A 13,253-nucleotide genomic window follows, 5' to 3' on the forward strand; every position below is an offset into this window, starting at 1 on the left:
ACATTGTAAATCAACTATACTTTAATAAGAAAACAAAAAAAACCCATCAAAGAACAAAAACCCATGTGCTTGCATCATTTCTAAGAAAACTTATCTTCTGAACAGAAAGCAAATCAGTGACAGGACTTTTTGTCCTTTCAGAAGCGCTTCTGGTTACTTACTTTGCTTTGCTTCCGGTCCAGGTAAAACTGATGCTGACTAATTGCCATTACCCAGATGGACTTGATGAGAGAAGAGTTCGCATACCACGTTTGCACAAAGAGGCCACTTTGCCCAAAAGTTCTTCTAGATACTGAAATCCTGAAGGATTAAGGAAAACACTCAAAGTATTTGTCTCTGGCTCAGCACAACATAAAATGTACCAGAGCATTGGTTGTTACAAAGCCTCTTCTTAACTGATTTTCTGATGCCAGGCTCTTTGGCTGTCAGGGGCCAAACCTCCAATTTTCTCCTTTTCTGAGAAAACCAATCACACCTAGGTAATATCTTTCCGTAAAAGCAGCATATTAAAAACCACATACATACACACTCAAAATCGGGTGAGAATTAGCCAAATTAGAGGCTGTACTAAAAACATTCTGTTAAAAACCAGAGGACATGAGATTCTCACAGGACCTCAGTAATAGATGTATTAACTTTTTTGTGGTCTTTTTAGGGAGGCACCCCCAGCATATGGAGGTTCCCAGGCTAGGGGTTGAATCAAATCTACAGCTGCCAGCCTACGCCACAGCCACAGCAACAAGGGATCTAAGCCGCATCTGTAACTACACCACAGCTCACGGCAATGCCGGATCTTTAACCCACTGAGCAAGGCCAGGGATTGAACCTGTGTCCTCATGGATGCTAGTCAGATTCGTTTCCACTGAGCCATGATGGGAACTCCAGATGTGATAATATTTTAAAGCTGAAGCAACCAGGACCTATATAGCATCGGCAACTTCCTCAAGGTAAAAGAGCATCTCAGATCTAGGTAGAGCTGTCTGGCTCTGGCGTCACCAGAGGGTGAACATAAAAACACTGTCTGAAAATACACAGGTCCACAACTGGTTCAGAGTACTGCTGCTTATGCATCAGATAAAAAGAGGAGAGACATTCAGAGGAGGAGAGAGCAAGAGAGAAAGATGGGGGAAAGCCAGACACGGTGTGGGGGGGCAGGAGAGCAAGAAGGACACCAATGTTCTTTGTAGGAATTTGCCTTATCTCTTCCGGTCATCTTTTTGTCACAGCTGTTTCCTCCATCCTTTTAAGCTCTAAATATCCATAAACTTATCTGAAAAGCAAGCACTGAGGGCTGATAAGGAATTCCTCTGAGGAACTTGAAGAGCCTATACCAATCCTCACTTCAATTCATGTATACTGCTAGTGGGAATGAAAAATGGTATAGCCACTTTGGAAAACAGTCTGGCAGCTCCTCAAAAGATTAAAGAAAGAGTTACCATGTGGCCAAGCAATTCCACTCTTAGCTATAAACCTGAGAGAAATGAAAACATCTGCACACGAATGTTCACAGCAGCTTATTTGTATAATCACCCAACCCACAGACAGAAAAGGCTGTGATTCTCACCTCCGAGGATCATGAACTTCCACAGCAAACTTCTTCTCACGGAAATATAAGTTCTCCAGCTGTTTCCATTGGAATAACTAAGCGATGACAAAAAGAGAAATGCCACCCAGCTTTAGTTAACTTTTACTAAATCTAGAAATCAGCTTAATACTTTAAAAAAAATCAAGAATTAAGATTAAGAATTAAGCACTAAGACGAGGCAGGAATACGGAATGCAATCTTTTTAAGTGAATCAACTACAACCTGAAACTATTTTATTCCTTCTTCTGACAGTCACCTTCACCTCATCAATCTTCCTTGAACAATAAAAGCAGGCAACTGTGGGGACCATGCATATTACTTTTCCTCTGACTCAACTAAATAAAAGAGTAAGGAAATGGTAGATTCCAGTAAGCACATGCCTTCTGATCAAAGATGTTGATTTCATATTTAAATGGAAAGATAACCAAAGAGATGTTTCCATAAGACCACAGATAAAATTTCAAAAGCAAGCAAAGTGAAAGTAAAACGGAACCCCAGAGGGGTGATTCTCTGTTTCCCCGCCTATAAGTGTTCCCCTAAAAGCAACAGAAACCTCCTGCCCGGAATTGGAGGCTGGGGAGGGTGGGAGTGAACGCTGGAGCTGCCCTCCTGGACCCTGAGCTAGAGCCTCTACTTTTTGTAAGGAGAACCCACTTCTACATTCCCACAGTGACATTCTAACGCTGCCCTGGGTGTTATTTGCCAGTTGGTTGGGAGAAAGATATTACTAGCAATGGGTGCTTGAAACTTAAGTAACTTGTAAAAAGTAGCTAGCTCATTCACAGAACTGAGCGTGGCCCCACTGTGTTTTCTGGGTTCACTCCCAAGTCTTAGGTGAGCCTGAACCCCAGCTCATCCTTTCAACTGTGACTTCAGAGTTAAATTCTTCTCCATCCCAGTCTTGATGACTGGGGAAAGACCAGAATAACAATTTCATTCCATTACTGGACTTTGGCTAGATTTTTAAATTACGTTAAAAGAATCTTCAAAGAGCACTTCAGTGGGCTAACAATTTCTCTGCAATGCATGATCAGCAAAACTATTTTCTCAGGTACAAGAACTAAGACTTTTCATCAACATGTAAACTCAAGTAAAGGAACAGCAGGATATCATAAGATATCACTTACGTGTAGAATCTAAGAAAATGATACAAATGAACTAGTTTACAAAAGGAAACAGACTCACAGACTGACAACAAATTTATGGTTACCAAAGGGGAAAGATGGGGGGAAGGATAAATTAGGAGCCTGGGATGAATATACACACACCACTATACATAACAGAGATAACCAACAAGATCCTACTATATAGCACAGGAAACTCTACTCAGTATTCTGTGACAACCTATATGGGAAAAGAATCTGAAAAAGAACAGATGTATGTATATGTGTAATTGAATCACTTTACTGTATACCTGAAACTAATACAACACTGTAAATGAACTATACTCTAACAGAAAATTTTAAAAATCAAATAAAAAGAAAGGAATAGCATGAGCTGAAGATTCCTATACATAAGCAGATTGGAGACAAAAGTGTTCACACTGGACTCTCACCCCAAACAGAGTAAAATACACCAGCACCCACGAAGCACACAGCCCTTCACAGGCTGAACTACAGAGTCTGTCACTATAATCCTTACTCAGGTAGAAAGAGGAATTAGCAAGAGCTTCAAGCTACATACCGATTTCCTCAGATGTCCATAGGTTTGAGGCTTTCATTTCTTTTAATCCCGAGGATCCAAAAATGGGACAGAAGTAGGAAGGAAAACTCCGAGGCCCGTTTCCCCTCCCCCCGTTTCCCCTCCCCCCTCCTGGCTGGCAGCTCCGGTGAGTTCTGAACAGAGTTTCCTAAGACACTTAGGTGTAACTCAGTTTCACAAACCGAGCCTCCCACGGCTGACACGCTACTGACATCAGCAACTCTACTGAGAGACACCTCCCGGGTTCCACTCCTTTCTCGCCATCAGGGAGAGGACATCCGAGTTGTCTTTAGCCGATTTTCCCAGGAGATAGATACCGTTTTCAACTGGGGGTACAGACTGGATTTGGATGGTGTTTCCTGGGAAGTAAGCTGCTTTGAATCCAGGGACAAATTTCACCAGAGGCTGGGTGAGGGAGACGTGTCTCCGGGTTTACTCACCCTGGCCCACGAACAGGTTCTACAGGAAGAGCCACAATGCAGCTCAGCTGTGTTTTCCTTTGCGTCCATTCCCACACACAGAAAAACCAGGGCTGGACTTGCAACCTGATCTCTGAAAGCCACCACCTCCCCCTCTTATCACTTACAAACGTGAAATACTAGCGCTTTTGCCTCCATTTAGCCTGGCCCTGCACGGAGAGCCGAGACGGGGCTTCCTGTGAGCAAGAACCCTACTTAAAAGATGAAGGGTTTCAGTTCATTTAAAGAGTCTGAAGTAATTAAATGGCAACTGAGTTTGCACACAAAGTTATGGGAATGAGACTGAGTTTTTGAAGTCTGAAAGGCAAAGCCCTTGCCCCACTCGAAAGCTTAAAAATTTGCAAAATGTGGTATCACGTATGTTCCTGTAATAGAATAAAAGTCAACAGTGTTCGCACAAACTTAATTTGTGACAGCGGTTGCCGCTAGGGTGGGGAAGGTAGAATGGATGAGGGGTTAAGTGGCACAGAAAACCTCAACATTACCAGTCATGTTTGATTTAATAAAAATAAGTAAATATGACAACCTACAGTAATTGACAATTTAAGTGGTTATGTGGGTCTTATCAGATTCTTGGTATTCCTGTCTATTTAAAGTAATGGAAGTTTATATAAAATGTACAAAGGTTGGTCTACCATACTAGAGTGAGATTTCCACTTCCTAACCATTTGGGGAGCTTCTATTTTAGAAATCTGTCACTACTGTGATTATTATCAAGGTATGAAGTTGATAGGAAAACACAATTGCAGTGGCACTGGAACTAGTTGGCAGGTAGTCTTTCTTTTTTTAAATTTCTAAAATCATCCTTCTACTGTGCTTCTCAATGATCTTGGAGTTCTTTTTTTTTGCTTTTTAGGGCCGCACCCACAGAGGTTCCCAGGCTAAGGGTAGAATTGGAGCTACAGCTACCAAGCCTACGCCACAGTCATAGCACACAGGATGTGAGCTGCATCTTTGACCTACACCACAGCTCACGGCAACGTTGGAGCCTTAGCACACTGAGCGAGGCCAGGGATCGTACCCGCAACCTCATGGTTCCTAGTCGGATTTGTTTCTGCTGCACCATGTCGGGGAACTCTGATATTGGAGTTCTTGTTCTCAGAGAGCCAGGATGAGGCTCTGAAGCTAGCAATGGAGAGGAGATGAAGTGGATTCTTTTCTTCATGCAATCTGCCTAGGACAGTGCCTGGCACACAGCAGGTAACTAACCAGTTTTCATTCGGGTAAGTAACACCCCCCCTCCACCCCCCACAGCAAAATTGCTTGAGATTTTGGACCAATGGACAGATAAGAGGAAATTGTCAAAGAAATATCCATCAGGCTGATCTGACTTCTTGGGGGCATCTATTTAGAGAAATGGCCTGACATATATAAGGAATACTCTAAACCTCCTGAAAGAAGAACAGCTACAAGAAACCACTTAAGAGGAAAGATCAAAGTTCAGAGGAAGGTAGAAGGAGAAGAGGAGGCTTTCTATTTTCCATTGTTTGGAGAAAACAGGTGCCCATAATAGAGAGTAGGACTATTATAGGGTACGATGTCTTATAGGACAGAACAAAACTATTATATATATTGTATTATATGCATGTGTTTCTATAAACAACATTTGTAACTTTCATATTAAAACAGAAAAAATTTTTGCCCAGGCCCATTCCCATTGTTGGAGATTTAGTTGGGGGGTGGGGTGGGGTGGAGCTTTGCCTGCAAACAGTTAAGAGTATGAAACTGTGATCCAAAGTGATCATTAAATAAGCATAATAACAATTATTAATTGATATCTATTGTTGTTTATGTGGCACTCACTAGTAGCAATGAGTTTGAAATTGTGTTTATAATTCACAGTGTTTGTGACAAAAGGAAATACTTGCCTGGTGACAATAAAACTATGAATTAGGTAGGTCTTCCAGACTTCTTTCTACTCTATGCTCATCTAGAATGATTAATTGTGCCTTTTAGCATCAAAAGAAGGAAGTAGATAGCAACCGATGAAACAACAGCTGGGATTAAGTTTGAGATTGCAAAATAAATAAACAGATAAAAAAGTCAAAGAGGAGCAATCTGAACAGTGATAGTAACAAAAAGATAATAAAAATACTACGACAGGAAGAAAATGTATCTTTAGGTTACAAATCAACTTGTCTTAAGAAAAGTGTGACATTGTAAGTCAACTATATTTCAGGAGTTCCCACTGTGGCCAGCAGAAATGAATCTGACTAATATCCATGAGGATGTGGGTTCCGGAGCTGTCATGAGCTGGGGTGTAAGTGAAGACTGGGCTTGGATCCTTCGATGCTGTGGCTGTGGTGTAGGCTGGCAGTGCAGCTCTGATTCGACCCCTAGCCTGGGAACTTCCGTGTGTCTTGGATACAGACCTAAAAAGCAAAAACAACAACAACAACAAAAAACTATACTTTGATCAAAGTTTTTTTTAGTATCAAAAATTTAAAAACTGACAAAATCAAAGTGGAATCAAAATCTATCTTAAAAGCCAACTTGTATAAAATACCATAATCAGAATCTAGTCCCTTTATCCTTTGATGTAAAGTTAGAATAAGAGCCATGTTATTACACTCTATTTAATGAGATGCATGGCTTGAATAGTTAAGCCACTTTGTTGAAACCTATAATCAATATTTAGACCCCACCCACTATTACAGACTTAAATACAAGAAATCACCTCCTTCCCATGCCTATCCTACAATCACACTGGTTCCTAAAAATCCAAGGCCACTGCCAAACTTTAGAAAAAAGGACTATAAGGAAAAGAAGAGGGACTTTTAGGAAACCAAATGTCACATATTTAAGTAGCTCTTGGAGTCTTTTCATCATTCCTCTTCAGTTAGCAAATACTTCTTGTCCACCTTCTTCGTGAGAGGTCCTGATGTAGTTGGCAAATAATGGACAGGTCCCCTGCCTCATGGTGCTTACCTACTAACTGGACCCCATTGGACATTTCCATCCTGATTTCAACACATCTGTTTTATTTGGCAAGCTGCTTAACTTTCCTAGGTCTCAGTTTCCTCATCTGTGAAATGGGACCAACAAAGCCTTTCTCAGAGGGTTGTTGGAAGGGTTTAGTGAGATTATGTTTACAAAGCACTTAGCCCAGTGCCTGGCTCAGAATCTATGCTCAGTAAGTGATAAAGCTAGTCAGATCTGTCATGAAGGACTCTGAGTCCAATTCTCTTATTATCTCTTCTGAAGATGGAGAAGTGCCTATCTTTTCTAAAGATGGAGGAGAGCCACTTAACAGCAGAAAGAGAACTAGAAATGGCTGTCTGGATCCCACATCTGTCTTTCCACTGATGAGAAAGGGCCAAGTTACCCTGATGACACATCCGTGACTCTCAGGTTTCCAATTCTACGAGCTTTGCCCTCTGTAAAAACTGCTCTATCTCTGTTTATTTCATTGGTAGTTTCCTGATAAACCCTCTAGGTAGGAAATCTATTTTCTGCTCTAGTATCACAGAGGTCACAGAGGAGGGGCAGACAGATGGGTCAAAGGCACATCTGCTGGGAAACGCATGGCAGCAAGCTAGCAAGCTCCCACCTGTGTGGAATACTCAGAAAAAAAGAGACTTGCCACAGCATGTACACAAATTCTGAGAAATGTTCACCTGCCACCAGCAAGGGGCATATTTGGGGTAATGAGAGATGAGGAAAAGTCTCAGACAGAACGCATCCAACTGTCTTTTTGAATCTTGTAGAGAGCACCCGAAAGTTTCACATGAGGTGAGGACAGGAAAGACGTCATTAAAAGCTTGGTTGGTTTTTTTTAAAATAGCACTTATAATACAGGTTAATCATTTAACTGCAAATTCACCTGGAAATGACTAAATTTAGGATAGTCCCAGCTGTAGTATATGACTGTACATCAAATAATGACTCACATAGGGTGATTCCCTGCTATAATGCGAAGCAAAACAAAATCACCATTTTTTTTTTTTTTTTTTTTTTTGTCTTTTTGCCTTTTCTAGGGCCGCTTCCTGTGGCATATGGAGGTTCCCAAGCTAGGGGTCCAATCGGAGCCGCAGCTACCGGCCTATGTCAGAGCCACAGCAATGTGGGATCCGAGCTGCATCTGCAACCCACACCTCAGCTCATGGCAATGCCAGATCCTTAACCCACTGAGCAAGGGCAAGGATCGAACCCGCAACCTCATGGTTCCTAGTCAGATTCGTTAACCACTGCGCCACGACGGGAACTCCCATAAATTACCATATTTTTGAGTCAGTCTTTTTTTTTTTTCATTTCAAAAAAGTTACACATGATAAATATACTATCAGTATCCATGATTCAGCTAGCAGCTCTGTTTTGCCCTCTGGAGTACCAGAAAATTAGAATTTTGCAGGATTATGAGCTTTGAGACAGCCAAATTGACCTCCCTTCTATCCAGCCAGCCATCCTTCAACCCATCACATATTTATGTGACTCTGAACAAGTCTTCCAACAACCTTATGGGGAAGTGCTACTTAGCCCCATTTCACGGAAGATAAAGCTAAGGCTCAGAGAGGTTTAAGTAAACTGGCCAAGGTCACAAAGCTAAAGGTACAGATTTGGGATCCACGCCTGAGCACAATCATGGATCCAAACCCCTCAGTGCCTAAGTATAGCACACTATCCTGCCTTTCTCATCTGGGGAGAATCTTCTACGGAGATTCATGATGTTATCTAATAAAAGGAAAAGGGAGGAGTTCCCGTTGTGACCCCAGTGGAAATGAATCTGACTAGGAACCACGAGGTTGCAGGATCGATCCTTGGCCTTGCTCAGTGGGTTAAGGATCTGGCATTGTAGTGCGCTGTGGTGTAGACTGCAGGCTCGGACCCTGCATTGCTGTGGCTGTGGCATAAGCTGTTACTCTGATTAGTCCCCTAGCCTGGGAACCTCCATATGCCACAGGTATGGCCATAAAATAATAATAATAATAATAATAAATTAAAAAGGAAAGGGGGAAAAAAAGGAGTAGTTCCCAGCTCTACCTCCTAGGAAAAAACAGCAGCAATTACGGCAGTCTTTTGCAAAAAAAGGACTGTGAGTCTGTCAAATTTTAACTTAGACTACTGGTTCTCAACCACTGATTATTCTGCTTCACTTCTCAACTCATACCCACAACTACCGGAACATGTGGCCATGTCTGGAGCTATTTGTGGTTATCTCACCGGAGGCGAGGAGCTACTAGCATCTTGTGGTTAGAGGCCCGGGAGATTGTCGAATATCAGACCATGTCAGGACAGAATGATCTGGCCCAAAACATTGATAGAGTAGAGACTGAGAAATCTGACTCAGAGGATAATTTTTGGTGATGCAACTATGCTATGGTACCTGGAGTGTACTGATGAAGAAGATAAAAATTATCCTATAAAATAATGAATTTTGGAGTTCTCTTTTTCTCAACAAGGTGAGGCCTTCAGGAACAAATGGTTGTTTGGATTGTTTTCCAAATGCAAATACTACCTCCCAGCGGGACTTAGAACAACCCATCAGACAACAAGAGGCCACGTTCACAGTGCTTGGTGTGCCGAACTAAAATTTCACAATATACCCAATGGTACACACTCAGGGAGTGAAAACTCCTTTTTCAGATATGATGTCATAATCTTCCACACATAGAGTATCAGGTCTCAATGAGTGGAACATTTTTGGAAATGTTTGGACGAAGATGTTCTGGGTGTCAGAAAATGCATACTATGAAAATCTGACCATCTAAGAGGATGTCATCTCATGTAAATTTCCTCTGTGGAAGTCTCTAGCCTCGAAGGGCTGATCTGATGACTTCTGATTCCTTGCCTTAGAGCCCTCACTGTGTCTGGAACAACGAAGGCTGACCAGGGCTCAGAGACACCTACGTGGTTCTTCTGGGTGTTTACAGCTGACATCCCTTCCCACAGGCTAGTGCCTCATCTGCTTATTAAATATTTTCAATAAAAATCTCTAATACTGACTCTAATGTTCTCTTTCCAGATGGACTGTCAGGTCCTGGATGGCAGAGATTTGGCTCTTTCTTTAAATCAGATAAAGAATATAAGTATCTGCTCAGGGCCCTTGTACACACAATGGGCTCAAAAAATTTGTTGGGGGAGATATAAAAAAGGGTACCTTGCATTTTGTTCAAAATTTGTTTCTGAAGGATAAATAAAAGCCAAACCAATCATTGGTCTTAAGTATTGATTAAAGAAAACTTTAGTTTATACCCCATCATAGAAAAAATTTTTACAATGCTTTATGTACTAACTGTTCTCTCTGCATTTGGACTAGTCGATTCTACTAAAGAGTGAGCTTCCATTTTTCTATGTGTACTAACAACAATGCAGCCATTTGGTAAATGCCTAGAAACACAAAGCAATAGATTAAATAAATCTAATGACTTTGCCTGTCTAGTGGCCATTTCCTTTGCTTCAACCATCTCCTTCAGTTTCTGCAGGGAATAAGCTTACTCTGTGTGTGTGTGTGTGTGTGTGTGTGTGTGTGTGTGTGTGTGCGCGCGCGTGCGCACCAATGGTATATATGGAAGTTCCTGGGCCAGGGACTAAATCTGAACTGCAGCTTCGACCTATGCCACAGTTGTAGCAACACTGAGTCCTTAACCCACTGTGCCACAAGTGAAACTCCAGAGCATGCTTACTCTTTAAGCTCTGGTTGTAATGCTATCTCAGTTTTTGTAACGTGCCCATCTCCTGCCCATAAGTATACACTGTTCTCCATCTAGAACTTGCCAATCCATTCTTTGCAATTCTGGCTCCTTCTCACCCTTCAGGTGTCAGCTTAAATATCACTTTCTCAGAGGTCTTCCTTGATCCCACTGAACGTCCTCAGCTGTCCCATTACTGTCCCTCTAATTTGTTTCCATCAGGGACTACTGACAATTTCTAATTATGTCTTCATTCTTTGCTTACTTATTTGTTCCTCATTAACCATCCCCTTGAAAGGCTTTGAAGGAAACAAACAGAGGGTGACAGAAACTACTTATCATGCACAGGATCTATTTTTTCCTTCTTCCTTTAAGTAACAGAACACTTTGAGTGAACAGCTTTCCATGACCACCCATCTTGAGGATATACTTCCCAGCCTCCTTTGCAATTAGACTTGGTGACTTTATGAATAATAAGAATGCTTTGGGAGTTCCCGTCGTGGCGCAGTGGTTAACGAATCCAACTAGGAACCATGAGGTTGTGGGTTCGGTCCCTGCCCTTGCTCAGTGGGTTAACGATCCGGCGTTGCTGGGAGCTGTGGTGTAGGCCGGGGGCTACAGCTCCGATTGGACTCCTAGCCTGGGAACCTCCATATGCCGCAGGAGCGGCCCAAAGAAATAGCAGAAAGACAAAAAAAAAAAAAAAAAAAAAAAAAGAATGCTTTGCCTTTGCTTCTTTGCATCTGCCTACCAGTGGTGAGATGGAAACAGAGAATCACCAATGCCCAACCAATTCTCTGAGAGTTCCTGGCTTTAGAAGAACTGCTTAAAATTCTAGTTGTGATTAACTACGGAGGAAAGGACAAATACCTATGCTGGCTAGTAAACTTTCTATACATTAGACCACGGTGTGAAGAGAAAAGTAGGTAGTCAGCGAAAGAAATCACTCACTCACTGGGGCTCCATAATTATCTGTGAGAGAGAGTAGACAGAATTCTTCGAATTTGAGCGCTGAGAAAATAAAGGCCCAAAAGGTTGAGTGACAGCTCCAAGTCAGTCAACTGGTAAGTAGAGGGCAGGACTGGTTCTTATTTAAAATCCAGGCTAAGGGGTTTGAGTTCTCCTCCCATTGACTATGTAGAAGGTTTGAACAATCAAATTGATTACTGGTGTGGCTGGAACTTAATTATACACTTTGCAAACAGGATGAACTGGTCTCCCGTGGACATTCTGTGATTCATTTTTCCCCCTGCATACCACACTTCATTTTGTATTGATGTAGAAAGTGCAACTGGAGGGCTGTCTCTTCTCCCTCCCCAAATTACCTCATCTTGAATGTAAGCAGTACCAGAAGGAGAATCCTGATTGCAGTCCACGGTGGTGCAATAGTGGTGGGGAAAGCAAGGGGGCTTTAGGAAGGTTCAGGATGGCTGTGCTCAGAGAAATAAGCAAGTCACTGAGTTTAAATGAAATGAATCCTGTACTTTTATGACACAGAAACAGGAAGACTTTTGTGCTGGTTACTTAATTCATCTGGCTCTAGGCTTTTGGGAATTCCAATAATTTTTTAAAAATCAGTTAACTGCCTGGCTAACAAACTTTTCCCCACCCTGAAATGCCTTGGAGTAATGATGTGTATCACAAGACTTTTTTTAGCAAGTTATAAAGCAGAATGATACTAATCTTGAAAGGTATTTTATCCTACTATGGTCAACCCATAACACCTTGACTAGTATGCCATTTTTATTCCTTCTATCTCTGACAGGTTCTGGTTTTTCCCAGGTGAAATAACTTGCCAGAGGGGTACAAATCAGTCATGACATACACTAATATTTTGCTCAGCTACAGATCCATTGTTGACTTCTTTGTGAAGAACAGATATTTTTCCTTGAAATACTGAGTGAACAATAAAAACCTAGAAGAAATATAAGTTTGCATTTTTTTAAGTAAAGCTTCCTCATTTTCTTAATTTTTTTTTATTTTTTGGAGGTCTCACCTGTGGCAGATGGGAGTTCCCAGGCTAGGGGTCGAATCAGAGCTGTAGCTGCTGGACTATGTCACGGCCACAGCAACTCGGTATAGGAGCCATGTCTTCGACCTACAGCAAAGCTCAGGGCAACGCTGGACCCTTAACCTACTGAGTGGGGCCAGGGATCGAACCTGCATCCTGGATACTAGTCAGGTTCGTTTCTGCTGAACCACAATGGGAACTCTGCTTCCTCATTTTTAAGTCTAAAGTCCTACTATTTGAAGTTAAATTCTGTTGTGTTTTCACATTCCATAAGAGTTTGCAATGACACATTTCCCATACAAATGGAGGATTAAAAACTGCTTGTGATTTGAATTTTTACTACCTTGAATTTTTGTGGACTGTAACTCAGAGTTTAAAAATGCTCACTTAATTTGCATCATGACTTAGGGCATTTGGGTTAATGAATTGGGAGGAGCAGAATGCTTACCAGCCTCTGAAAAGAAAAAAGGGGAACGTGGATTTAGGTGGTATACCGGGGCTCCAGTTTGTAGCAATTCGGGGCCATTCCCTAACCAGTAATCTAAGGATACTTCCCATACCCTTCTTTATTGTCTCTCTCCCTCACTACCGATGAGTGACTACCAGTTCTGGAGTGATGACCATGTATCAGGCACAATGGTATAATCTCATTTAATTCTTATAACAACCCTGTGCAGCTGGTGGCATTCCCACTGTGCAGATGAGGACACTGAATTTAAGGAGAGATTAAGCAATATGCCCCTGGGTCACAGAGCAAATGGACATCAGAAATAGGATATGAATTGCTTCCCAAGCCCTTGCCCTGTGTCATCATATTACAGATTGCAAACAAATTGACTCCCCCCAGA

The 13,253-nt window shown here is 41.8% G+C and overlaps 1 protein-coding gene across 29 annotated transcripts in view; it reads right to left on the reverse strand.

Moving 5' to 3' along the window:
- FRMD4B (FERM domain containing 4B) overlaps nt 1–13,253 on the reverse strand; it is a 376,886-nt gene that overhangs the window by 22,576 nt on the left and 341,057 nt on the right. For 26 of the 29 annotated variants that reach the window (XM_084988974.1, XM_084988966.1, XM_084988964.1 and 23 more), the window contains 2 exons: nt 1,565–1,641; nt 162–300 (listed from right to left, as the gene is read on the reverse strand). In XM_084988974.1, the coding sequence (XP_084845100.1) occupies nt 162–300; nt 1,565–1,641 (216 nt within the window). Of the gene's footprint in view, nt 1–161; nt 301–1,564; nt 1,642–3,268; nt 3,694–13,253 lie in introns of those variants that run through there. The other 3 variants (XM_084988983.1, XM_084988982.1, XM_084988981.1) reach the window with 1 other exon arrangement.

The sequence above is a fragment of the Sus scrofa genome, chromosome 13, assembly GCF_054392235.1.
Source record: "Sus scrofa isolate SSC_HxYL_T2T_F1_AM1 chromosome 13, Sscrofa_HxYL_maternal_Yorkshire_Landrace_v2.0, whole genome shotgun sequence".
Taxonomy (NCBI): Eukaryota; Metazoa; Chordata; class Mammalia; order Artiodactyla; family Suidae; genus Sus; species Sus scrofa.